At 36.6% G+C, this 13,904-nt stretch overlaps 1 protein-coding gene across 6 annotated transcripts in view; it reads left to right on the forward strand.

Moving 5' to 3' along the window:
• LOC110454492 overlaps nucleotides 1–10,926 on the forward strand; it is a 47,355-nt gene extending 36,429 nt beyond the window's left edge. For 5 of the 6 annotated variants that reach the window (XM_021504001.1, XM_021504002.1, XM_021504004.1 and 2 more), the window contains 5 exons: nucleotides 114–182; nucleotides 1,496–1,618; nucleotides 4,954–5,076; nucleotides 6,946–7,866; nucleotides 9,871–10,926. In XM_021504001.1, the coding sequence (XP_021359676.1) occupies nucleotides 114–182; nucleotides 1,496–1,618; nucleotides 4,954–5,076; nucleotides 6,946–7,866; nucleotides 9,871–10,292 (1,658 nt within the window). In that variant the 3' untranslated portion in view covers nucleotides 10,293–10,926. The remainder of the gene's footprint in view (nucleotides 1–113; nucleotides 183–1,495; nucleotides 1,619–4,953; nucleotides 5,077–6,945; nucleotides 7,867–9,870) is intronic. The other variant, XM_021504005.1, reaches the window with a different exon arrangement.
• The last annotated feature ends 2,978 nt before the right edge of the window (nucleotides 10,927–13,904 follow it).

Below are 13,904 nucleotides of genomic sequence, written 5' to 3' on the forward strand. Positions count from 1 at the left end.
TTCAGACATGTCTGAAGTGTTTCGCAGGAAATGTAGCAAAGAACGAGAAGGGGAAATGTTACTAAGTCCTTCAAGTTATAATTTCAATATGCTGTATCCTTCATTTATTTCAGGACAATATCGGGACGTTAGGAGGACCGAAAAAGGTATCCGTAGGAGGACGATCAACAGAAGACCAAAAAGTAAACAAATATCTGTCAACCATTGTTATCCAATATTCAAGGTCGCGCTTCTAAAACGCTTAGCTTCGATATTTTAGCATAAAAAAGATTTACATATTTTTCAACTTGCTAGCACCTAATAATGCAAATGCAAGATAAATTTAGTAAAAAGCATAATAAATTATTCATTCAAAATTCATTCTTAACCACTGCAGGTCGGAAATAAACCAGTTGTTACCAACTGTATGAATCTTGACATTCATTAAGACGGCAGATTAGGTTGCATTTCAGTAGTCCATGTATCATTACATAAACTATATTTTTTTCTAAATGGTTAAGCCAATGTATAGGATATAACATAAAACATATATATATATATTATGATTCTTCGGTTAATCGGATATCAGGAGGGAACCTCAAATACTACTATTAATGTATGACCATTTAAAAGTCCCAAAGGATGGGACTTGACCCAATGTATATTTGGTTATATGGAAGGAATCTCAACTTTGTTGTCAAAATGAGACCAACAAGGTCCCGAAGGCTATGGCCTGATTCCATAGTCAGTTCTAATACTATGGTTGTGTTTGTCTGTTTATTCCCAGCAATTGTATATATCCATGAAGTAATTTGGTGAGGTTCTGAATAGTTTCAAGTGATCAAATCTTAAAGTCTTTGAGTTCCAGAGACGGAAGTGGGTTAGCCAGACTTCCCACCACGCGAGAATACTTCGATCTAAATATGACCGATATTCTTTTCTTATTTCAAGAAAAGAAGTCGCATGAAACAATATTGCGTGATTTGTTTTCTCAAACTTCTCTAAATTTCATAGAAGATACGAAAGGAATCTAAAAGAAAAAGAAAAATGGGACCAACGAGGTTCCAAAGGCTATGGCCTTACCCAAGAGTAAATTGTAATACCATGGTTGTGTTTGCCTGTTTATTTCCAGCAATTGTATATATGTTGTTATGGGATGAGTTTCTTTATAGTTTCAAAGATGAAACCAGACACTTACGTTTCCACGAGTTTGGGCTAACCACCGGGGCCATCCTAGTATCATTGCACTTGTCTGATTTCACTTACAATTGTATGTATAGGAAAAGGGTGTGAATCTTGATAATTTCCTAGTTATATTGTATAACTCGTTTTTGGCCCATCCCCTTCCCCACCTCCCCCGTGATCAATCCTTGTATAGTTTTGAATCCTGACCACCATCTAAATATTTGAATGCCAGACTTGCAAGGGGGTGAGCCACTCCATTACGAAAGACTTGTAGTTCCCACCACGTGAGAATACTTCCATCATATGACTGATATACTTGTCTTATTTCCAGAGAATAAGTCGCCTGACAGAATATGGCGAAATGTTTCAACTCAAACTTCTCTAAATTCCATAGTAGATGCGGACTCTACATCATTACACTCGTTGTCCGATACATCGTACCAAGAGAAACAGGGTAAGTTTCATATGGCCGAAATATATTTATATTTCCACATGATGTTATGTATAGCAAAAACTCGACCTGACCCAAGGTTTGGATTGGTTTGTTTTTGACCAGCTATTGTACATATGGTTATATGGAAGGAATTTCAATAATATTTATGAGAATACCTGCATCCACATATGACTGATATACTTACTTATTTTCAGAAAAGTGGCATGAAACATTCATGCCAGATGGTTTTACATCTGCATATTATCTACAATCCCACAACGTCTTCGATGTAACGGCGCTTTTCTTTGTTTTCATATCTTGGACGATACACTATGTGCGAGACGATGCACGTGCAACGCTCTTCCAACAACCTCAACAGCAAAATGTAAACAAGCGATCGCGGGATTGTTTGGTCGTACAGTTAATACAATGGTTAATATAATTCTCTACAAAAAGCCAAAGTAAGGACCAAGGCAAATCCCTATTTACGTAAAAATTGACATCGGAGGATTACTCTGATATGACAGGGACGTAAATAAAATACTCATATAGAACAGCGGCTACACAGAATGAAAACTCCATTTATTACTTGATTTAAAACAAATAAAAGGGTATGACGTAAGAGCCAGTTTAATAATGTTGCGACCTTTTTAGAGTCATATATTTACTATGTAATCTAATGTAATATTCTGAAATCTGCTGACAAATCGCTTCTATTCCTCCGACTTAATACTCCGTGTAACGTTACATATCCACGCATCAACGTCTAGAAGTGAAAGTTTTACCGAACAACTTTCTTATCGAGTTTAATGTAGTATTAGATCACGTAGACATGGCACGCATATCCTTTCATTCAATTTGGTTTTGTCATAATCGCGAACTTAGATCACATGAAAAGTAAAAACACCAGGCAGTATAGTTAAATTTTGTATACCCGCATGTGTACGGGAACACTTGTAATGACTTGCCAAAAAATAAATACAATTGTAGCAATTTCTCTGTTTAATATATCAGTAGGGCATTGTTTTCATATTACTAATTAATTATGATTTACTTTTTAATAAGAGCATTGTATAGCTAAAAGCATCAATTAAATATTTATATGTAATTTAAACATACCTGGAATGATCTCCCCTATACCATCTGCTATATATAGATTGGGGATATATGCTACTTATTATATATAATTTGCATCAATATTTCCTTACTAACCGTTTCATTCATCTTTGTCTTTGTCATGTCAACCTAAGTAGATAACTTATATAGTCATAGCCTACTGTTCAATCCTTTTGTTTACTCAATAAAATATGATGAAATGAAATGTGTACGTGAACAACCAATTTATGTCTAGTGTCAATCAAACTGTCACTTTCACGAACAAATGTAAATAACACGACAGTTTAAAATTTTGTTTCATTGAAATATTGCTTAAGATGTCGGCTGAAATCGGGATATGAAAATGAAAATTGCCCTTCCTCACTTAATGTTGTTTTTTTCCATTTCACTTCAAATCACTAACATACAACTCTTTCTGTGTAAAATTAGTAAATATGTACTATTTTTGTTCGCTCTAACGTGTATTGAAAAATATGAAAATGTGTACCGTTCTGAGACACCATTTGGCAACTCCGTTCAACAACGATTAAAATATTTGTTTACAACATCTTTACAAATAATTAAACAGCTTGCCCACTCGTCACTCAGTTGTGACTTGAAGTAATTATCCAAACCTCAACCACAAACATATATTGCTTTATATTTCATAAATATCGGTTTAAGGAAAGAAACAGGTTCCCAAATATCCACTCATCGCTAGCTGGATAAGAAAATAATGTTGCCTCGCTCTAGTTGGTGGTATTCAATTAAACTAGGCTTCACAACATTGGTGGTTTTGGTTGTGTTTTTAAAACACATTTTCTATAAACAGGACTTAGATTAGTTAGGATTATTGGCGGTCTCAGATGACATGTACATGAAAAAATTTGAAGGTGTATTCTGAAAATAGTGTTACGCATCTAATCACAAAATCTTTGATCCGCTCCTGAAGATATATTTTTGTTAAAAAACGTGTTCAATAAATGTTTTGGTTTAACACTTTTGCAGTAAATGTCATATCAGCACAACTGTTACAACAGAAATAATAAAATGCTTTAAAAATACAGTTCGATTCTGATGAAATTAAATATGGTCCTTTCAACAACATTTTTTTCAACATTGGGGAATAGTTGGAGGATCGGTTATAAATGCCCTTCGGCCATAATATTCACAGGTAACACCACTGGGTAATTAGTTACCCTGAGAGTTTATTGGTAGGAAACGTGAATGCCCTTTGACCATGGTATTAAGTGGTAAGACCTACAGGTAATTGGCATACCTTTTTCATTCATATCTTTATATCTCTTTATTACTGTGTCTCAGCTTGAATGCTGGCCCGAAATTTGATTTCCGTGATTCATCCTTGAATATTTAACTTCTCTTTCAGATAGGAACTTTATTGATGTCTTCATTTGTCGATTGATGATTTTACCCATACAACATTTATTTGTTGATGTCATTACTTACGCTGTTATGCAGATAATATGTAAAGAACTTGTCAAAATGGGTACACATAATGGAATATCGGATAGACTGTGACTTCACACATCACGTGACCTTGTACCATAATATATTTTAATTATATGTTTCATGTCGTTCTTCAATTTATCTGGAGCCGACACATTGTCATATGATTAGTCGGTTATTCGGATATCGGGAGGGGACCTTAAATATTATCAAGGTATGACCTTTAAAAATCCCAAAGGGTGTGGCCTGACCCAATGTTTGGTTTAGTTTGATCTTGCCCAGCTATTGTAAATGTGTAGTTGGTTATACGGAAGGAATCTCATTTTTTTCCAAAATGGGACCAGCAAGGTCCCAAAGGCTATGGCCTTACCCAAGAGTCAATTAAAATATCATGGTTGTGTTTGTCTGTTTATTTCCAGCAAATGTATATATGAAGTTATGGGGTGAGTTTCTTTATAGTTTCAAAGATGAAACCAGACACTTACGTTTCCACGAGTTTAGGCTAACCCCCGGGGCCATCCAGTTTCATTGCTCTTTTCTGATTTAACTTACAATTGTTTATATAGGAATGATAATTTCCTAGTTATATTGTATGACTCGTTTTTGCCCCCATCCCCTTCCCCACCTCCCCCGTGATTAATCCTTGTATAGTTTTGAATCCTGTGACCACCATCTAAATATTTGAATACCAGACTTGCAAGTAGGTCAGCCACTCCATTACGAAAGACTTTTAGTTCCCACCACGTGAGAATACTTCCATCAACTTATGACTGATATACTTGTCTTATTTCCAGAGAATAAGTCGCCTGACACAATATGGCGAGATGTTTCAACTCAAACTTCTCTAAATTCCATAGTAGATGCGGACTCTACATCATTACACTCGTTGTCCGATACATCGTACCAAGAGAAACAGGGTAAGTTTCATATGGCCGAAATATATTTATATTTCCACATGATGTTATGTATAGCAAAAACTCAATAATTTAACAAACTAATTTCTACCAAAAAAACTGGTTTTCAACCAACAAGTCACAATCTCTCTCATGTCAGTTTTCTTTTAATGTGAAGTTGGTTTACCTTGGTTCTGTTTACTTATCCTTGATCCGTGGGTTCTATTTTTTATTCTATATATTATCTATTATCCCACAACGTCTTTGATCCAAGGGCGCTTTTCATTGGTTAATAAACATGTCTTGTTGGACGATAGACTATGTGCGTTCATGTATAATAAGGCAACAGACGATGCAAGTACAACGCTTTTCCAACAACCTCAACAGCAAAATATAAACAAGCGAGCCTCGTGATTGGTTGGTTGTATAGTAGTTAATGTCCTATAAATAGCTAAGATCATCGAAGTGCTAGGTGCCGTTGGCATGATATTTCAGTGAGATTTCACTATAAAGTCGGCATCAGATCCGCGCTATCACTCTGCTTGGTGACTTTGACATAATATGTCAGTGAGGTTGCACTCTTAGTCGGCATCGGTCCGTGTGATCTCAAAGAGACAAATACATCATCATACCCTCCGCCAGCACACATACACACCAGCACGCATACAATTTATTCTCAATGATCAATAAGCCCTAGGTTCGTGCTATCTGACAAGAAGCACGGTGGTTGTGAAGGCTATCAAGTTTTTCAAATGAATAACCTTCAACCACATTCATCCGAGAAGGGAATTTGTGTTTTTCCTCTGCTACGGGACTCAAAAGTGGCCACGAGACTCAAAAGCGACCACGATAAAACTGCTGCATCCTTTTCAATATATGTGATCTTTATATTTCTTTCTCCTTATAACTACCTTTTATTTCCTAGCGCCTTGCTCGGCAATACCTCAATTTTGGCTTTAATGTTGACCATTCGCCCAGATAAAGAAGGCAATATGTTCTGTACTTAAGCCAAGTCGGCATTAGATCGGCGCTTAGACACTCGACCTTATATGATCCTGGCTGTTGCTAGGTCGTTACCCCCCCCCCCCCCCCCCCCCCCCCCCCCCCCCCCCCACACACACACACAAACACACACACACACACGCATTTACTGAGGGCAGAGGGGTTCGATTTGGTTTGAATGACCGTAGCTGGTAATATAACGTTTATTCCTATTATTCAAAAGATTTTAAAGGAGACTCGGACTCGGGGTTCAAAAGGTAAAATCTAGATGAATCTTTATATCCTATATTTTGGAATGATATTTGCTGTTATACCCAATATACCCAAGTGCACGCATTAACTTTCTATACCATTTAAGCCCGTTGTCAGTACACTGTTACCAGGTGTAGCGTAATGCTGCCGTGTCCAGACCCTATCATATTTTGTATGGCCTGCTGTATAAGTTTAAAATGACCAATAATAATAATTATACTTGGAGGTTCTTATATACCGCTTTATCACAACCTAGTTCGTAAGTCGTCTCAAAGCGGTTCACAAATTATTATCCGTGGTTATAGGGCCTTTGCAACTAGACAGTACATTTCTCAACTCCCTGGAGAGCATACAGCCTGAGCTGCCATTTCGGCGCTAATAGCTAGCATTCAACAATTCTAGCACTGCCCAACCACTTACTCATTTACAGCTGAGTAGACTGGAACAAGCGGAGTAAGGTATCTTGCTCAAGAATACAACACATTGCCGTACCGTGGCGCGAGCCCGCAACCCTTCGATCACGAGCCCGGCTTCCTACCACTAGACTGTTGTAGAAAGGTTGTAGAAAAGAGTATAGTAAACAACTGATACATTAACCATTCCAAACGTACTAAAACTTTGATGTATTTTTTTCTTCAGATTTTCATAGTGACTGCAAAGGATTCCCATTCAATGTTGCCCGGCTTTTGGCAATTAAGTTGAAAGTGGAAGAACGTTTCGTCGTGCCAACAACAGATGCACGTGGAAAACATACGTTCATTATATACGACAAAGAACAAGGAAGAGACAGAATCACAACAGAACTCGGGCAAAAAGTGCTAATCCGAAATCCAAAATCTATACAGAGTGAAGGAATCGCAATAACCAACTACTGCAGAGAAAAACGTCTGGACTTAAAACCTACAAAAAGAGCTTCGTTAAAGAATATCATTCAAAAGCACACGGACAAACTATTCATAAAACATAGCAATATTAACTTTATAAGTACGTCTCCGGTTAAATCTTGGTGGAACGGAGACATCGTCCGGGATGAGGCATGCATTGTGATTTACTGCAGTTCAAAGGGGTTTGTTCCTTTTGGTGAAGAAAAATTTCCAAAGCTACTAACCGTCGGGGAAGTAACTGCTTCAACGGACATCAGAGAAGGATACTTTCAGTTTGGTCCCTACGCATACGCTACATCAAGGAGTAGTGATATCCATGACAGATTGAAGATGGGCTGCCAGTTTGGCGTTGAAGGAGGTTCATCTTCGGGGACCATAGGACCTATCGTGAATTTAAACGGCAAAATGGCTTTTTTGACATGTGCACACATCATTTACGGTATAAATGAAAATGGTTACAGGCATGACGACTCTAGATACGATATATACATAGAACAACCGTCGTCGACAAATTTCGGTTCCACTGGAAATCGATGTGGTAAGGTCAAGCGAGCAGTGTTCGACCCAGACTTGCCCTCAAGTGTTGGTGCCGCAGTTGTGGAGATAACAGAACAGTCACGTCAACCAGTAAGCGGTGAATTCGCTGTAGATAACCCGATCCGGATGCAACAAGCAGGTAATGAGCTTCTGAAATAAACTTTATTTAGTGAAGATGCTTTGATAGAAACTATAGAAAAATGAATGTGTAAAACTTTAAAACAACTACTTGACTAAATACGTTTGTTTCAAAACGAAATTGTAGTTGAAATATAAAGACTTTCAATCAATTTATACTGATGGTTCAAAAGACGATCATAAAATCGCGGCAGCCTTAGTTGCAACATATGCCGCTATCGGATGCCGGCTATCAAATGATGGTATTAAAATATTTTCTTCAGAAGCTCGCACTGTCTATCTTGCCCTTGAACACATTAAATCCAATGGTGTACCGAAGTCAATCTTCTATTCTGATTATTTATCTGTTCTACAGAGCATTTGCAACAAAACTTAAATAATAACTCAATTAGAAATTTCTTGACACTGTTTCATAGTATCACCTCAAAACATTTATGTTGCTGGGTTCCCGGAGATGTGTTCCTACCAGGAAATTAAAAGGCAGTTCACGCTGCTATAGCGATTGTATTGCTACCACCTGTTTATCTAAACCACATTTTACAGATTTAGAGCCTTTAATAACAAACTTAGTCAAAAAGGCGAAATAATTGAAATCAATGCGTGGACAACAAATTACACTGTGTGAAACCTAAAAAAGAAATCGGTGAATGGTATCTAAGCTTTAGAGAAAAGTGAAGAACAACCTCAATTCAAAGCATGTCGCAACCCATTTACAGTAGAACACGTTTTATTGCTTTAACATTCAGCCAACAACAGTATAAGAATAAAACAGATCTCAGATTACTTTTCGGAACAGTCAGTATCTTTTCAATTCTAACCTACCTAAAAACTATTGATCTGTTCAAACAGATGTTTAACTATTCACGGCCACATTTGCTTATCAAGCTGACGTTTGTTGTCGTTTCCTTTAACATGTTTTACCTACATTTTATTGGCCTAAATGGCCTCTTTTTTGTTTATGGGCCGTTAAAAATCCATTTAAGATAATAATTGAATTTAAACGTCCCCGCAACATATAAGGTCATACGGGGTATATTGGTGTATTTGCCTCCCTGTGATAGCGCGGCTCTGATGTCGACTTTATAGTGCTATCTCACTGAAATCAAGTTAAAAAGGGAACTCAAATACCATATTAAGGACTTTTGTATATCCAAGCTTGAGGACAGAACCCATTGCTTTCCTCACCTGGGCGAATGTTCAACATTAAAATGTACTTAGAAGTAGAGGGGAATATAAAGATCCGAAATATTGCAATGAAATACAGCAGATTTATTTTTGTCACTTTCGTGTTCCCAAGTAGAAGGCAAATCCCACATTATGCCAGTGTTCTACGTTATTCGCCTCTTACGATACAGCCAGTAAGTTTACAGCAGGTGTATTGCCCTCGATCATCGATCAGCAGGGGTGTTGTAGCAGGGAATAAAACTACCATTTATATGAACTTTCTCATGTCCGGCCATGGGAACAGACCCAACTGCCGTCACCGCTTAGGGGTATGTTCAAAACTGGGATAACACAAATACATTACAAAGAAAGACGCAAGGAAACAGAAACATTTTTTTAGGAAAAGAGGGAAAATAACGTCATTCCAGTGAAACAGGATTCCCCCATTACTTGTCGATACCGCCTGAATGTGACTTTACTTGATTCAAGGAAGATAATCAGCATAATGTGAATGTGACCGATGGAATGTTGTGGTCAGTGACTTCGGCATGGTTTTTCAGTGAGAAAGCACTATATAAAGTTTGCAGCATATCCGCGCTATCACAAGAAGACAAGTACATCAACATATCCCTCTCCGGCACACATACACACACTCACGCTTACACAACACACATGGAGGCCCGACCTAAACCTCAACTGTTGATAGAACGTCGAACAAAATAAAACCAAACCAAACATTAAACTATCCGTAGAAATGAGAGAGAGAGAGAGAGAGAGAGAGAGAGAGAGAGAGAGAGAGAGAGACGTCTGAAATAACACTCTTCCTTTATATAATTTTCAGGATTTGACGATCTTCCTTACTTTAATTCTGGAAAAATTCACATGAACCCGGACACTATCAACAGTGACAAGAGAATGGTGAAGTTTGGGTCAGAAACGCATGTAACAAGAGGGACTCTAATCAGCGAGGGAACAGTGGTGACGCCAGTTTCTACAGAGATGGGATTATTTAGCCAAACTGGGAAAAAGGTTCTTATGAGAAACCAACTGGAAATTGCCGGAATAACGAGCCACGGTGCTTTCTTCCAGCCCGGTGATTCTGGATCCGGTGTCTTCTTCGTGGATCGGACGGGCATGGGACAGGAACTCACTTGCATAGGTATGGCCATAGGATCGACCTCTAACGGAACCGCCATTGTGACACCAATAGTCGATATATTGGATGCATTGCAGTTACCGAGATCACTTTGGCAGTTTCCTTAAAACGGAGCCGCATCTTCGTCGTTGTTTTCTTTGTTGTGGCTTTAAAGCTCATTGACAAAATGTCATCTGGCATAGGCGTCAAAAATAACAAAAAGATTTGACACTTGCAAAACAACTGAAATTTTAAAATGTGTAAGCTGTTTACATCACTATAATATTGTAAACGCTATGTTTTATTATAGAACCTGTTTCAGATCAATGCATGCTACCAGAAAATATTTAACAATGAATGTTGTTTAACAAGCGAAATAATAAGGTTGGTCTTTACCGTTTAATAAGTATCCATTTAATGAGTAATGTATGTATGTCCCGATCTGATTCGGCTCAAAACTACCTCCTCTTATCTATCGTTTCGTCGATGTATTATTATCACAGTTGAAATAAATTCCAGAAAACCCAGCTTTTCAGTCAGTATTAAACAAACCTTTTTGAACGAAATGATCAGTTGATTCCGTTTTTTGAAACACAACTTCACAAACTGCTGGAAAATACGTTTAGACCAATCATCAATCAAAATTGCTAATATACCTGATAGTTGGTCTTATTCTGAATAAAATAAATTAAAAAGATAAAATCAAAAAGCAATAATCTTATTTGACTCCGTGTCTATACTACAAAATATTAAAAACAGGAACTTAAACAACATTCTCATATAAAACTTTGTCCTTCGTATTAACAAGATTTTAATGTTCTGCCACCTGATCTTAATTCGGATACCAGGTCATGTCGGAATAAACAGAAATGAGAAGGTATCTAGGACAGCCCTTAACCTAAAACCGAAAGATAGTAAACTACCTTATTCTGATTTTAAACCTTCCATAGCAAATTTTATTAAAACGTATTGGCAAAAAAAAAATAGTCAGAAGAAATGAACAATGAGTTATTTACATTTCATTTATAACTCGGATCCATTTGCAACAAGTACAGCAGAGAGGAAATTTTCCTATCGCCACTGCGCAAAGGCCATACCTACATCACATATGGTTACATTTTACGTGGAGAAGTCAAGCCTTATATTCATTCATCTGATCAACCATTTACAGTCAATCATATGATTGAATGCACTGATTTCAAACAAATGCGTGAAAGATTCTATAATGTACCGTATATGAAAAGTTTCTGTGCAATTAATATGTAACTATTTACACGTAGTTGAACTTCACAATAATAAGTGATATATTGTACAAATAATCTGTTTGCTATTTATGTATTTCTATATCCTTGACATATTTGAAACTTTTTAGGTTTGTCCCTTAATGATTCACATTATCGTTTAACAATTCAGAAACAAAACACAGACATGTTGTAAGTCCGGTGGACTGTTTTTTATGAAGACACCAGCCTTACACATATTCTTTACTTATATTCAAATTACATTGATGAATTTAGATTTTATAATTAGGGTCTTTGAATATGACGTATCAGAGGGGTTGAACATGAATTGACTAGCATCTTTTAGGGGCTCCTTTCACTTTAAAGGAACAATGATATGCCATCTTAAATCTGAATGTGGTAATTGCTGATCGTTTGGATATATTAGAAGTATCTGAAGAAATAATTGACAATCTTTCTTATCTTTCTCATGTATGTTTCCCATGGTCCATAATGCTGCATGTTTCATTTCGAGACTGATTATTTAAAAACAGATTGCTCCCAATTATCCATTTTAATTTCGACAGTTGAAGTTTGTCATTGATATTTCAATATTGAGTGAACAATGATAACTTGTCTTTAAAACCAGAGGTATGAAAGATACCGCATAATACATTTACTGTTGACAAGACTATCAATATTACATTTAACCTTTAAATATCTTACGATGGTGGGCGCCAAGATCCCTCTTGGATGTTTTGTTATTTAAATGTATTAATAATTATATTTCTTAGACTAAATCTATTCAATTCATATTTATATTCAATTTATCTGTATTTAACTTTTTTTCCTGTTTTAATTTACCTTCTTCATCGTTATATATGAAACTTGGTAGACATTAACTTTAACTGGTCATTGAATTGAGAGATATTTATGAAACATGAACTACTAATTTTCATGGGTATCATGATATCCGCAAGGTATCATACATGATTTGTCATGACATAAGTCATGGGCGCAGAGAGCTAAAGTGAGCGTAATCCCTGGAGTATCGAGGAAGGCATTTTGAATATCTACTGCATTACAGGAAAATTCGTTCATTTTCCTGTAATGCAGTGGGCATTCATATTGTCTATAAACCGAACCTTAAAGCAGATTAGTATTTATATTTACCTTTCATATATTTCTGTGTTTAAAAAAAATATCGACAGTAAAGTACAATCATCCCACCAATAAATTATAATTTTGATTATTGACATTGGAGACGCTGTAGTATAGTGGTAGGACGCCGGGTTCGTGACCGAAGGGTTGCCGGTTCGAGTCACGGCACGGCACTGTGTTGTATCTTGCAGCAAGATACTTTACTCCGCTTGTTCAAGTCTATACAGTTGTAAATGAGTACGTGTTTGGGCAGTGCTAAAATTGTTGAATGCTAGCTGTGAGCGCCGAAATGGCAGCATCGGCTGTATGCTCCTCAGGGAGTTGAGAAAGGTATTGGCTGGTTGCAAGGACCTATAACCACGGACAATAATTTGTGAACCGCTTTGAGACGACCTACGAACTAGTTTGTGATAAAGCGGTATATAAGAACCTCGAATTATTATTATTATTATTATTATTACAAGCTAACCGGTAATAAGATTTATATATATATATTTTAAATGCCGCCGTGACTATTATCCATAATTATGTTTATTGAAGATTTAAAAGAAACTGTGGTTAGGTATACATGTAGCAAACACTAGTGAAAGCAAGTTTTTTTTTTATATAAAAGCAATGGATAAAGTCTTGAGTGTAATCAGCCCAACAGAACTCAAAATATAAGTAGTTATATTATTTAGCATTATTAGCATTTTATAAACTGATTCTCTATTCATATAGTAACAGTGACAGAGACCTAACACCCGGGCCTGGAAAGTTGTCCCAAGCAGGCACTTTCTTTGAAGAAGCACTATATAAAGTCAAGAGCGTAATCAGCCCAAGAGAAATCAAGATATTGTGCATTAGTGCATTAAACAGATTTTCTATTTAGAGTGACCCATTGACCTTTGACCACTGGACCTGAAAAGTTATCCCAAGCAGGCACGTTCTTCCAGGAAGGACAAGTTAAAATCTGAGTGTAATCAGTCCAACAGAATTTGAAATACAGTGCACAAACTGATGTTCTATTTATAGTAAGTGACCTTGACCTCTGATATCAAAGGCTGAAAAGCTATCCAAAAGGTTAAGCAAACATTTTATTACACTGCATAAAGTCCATGTATGCACACACACAAGGTTCTACACTTAAAGTTGATAAGTTGGTTTTAATATTTATGTTTTTTCTGTATGTTATTACTATCTCCATAACATATTGGATGAAGTTGCTAAGTGTTTGAATTGAATCAGTTGATGATTTTCTATGTATAAAATTTGACCAAAATCCGTGAAAGAATGAAGCTGCTAAGTGTTTACATTGAATAGAGACGGGACAGGATGATTTTCTATATATAGCAAATGTGACCTTGGCCTTATCCTTGG

This window comes from Mizuhopecten yessoensis, unplaced genomic scaffold (genome assembly GCF_002113885.1).
Source record: "Mizuhopecten yessoensis strain PY_sf001 unplaced genomic scaffold, ASM211388v2 scaffold7901, whole genome shotgun sequence".
Lineage (NCBI taxonomy): Eukaryota > Metazoa > Mollusca > Bivalvia > Pectinida > Pectinidae > Mizuhopecten > Mizuhopecten yessoensis.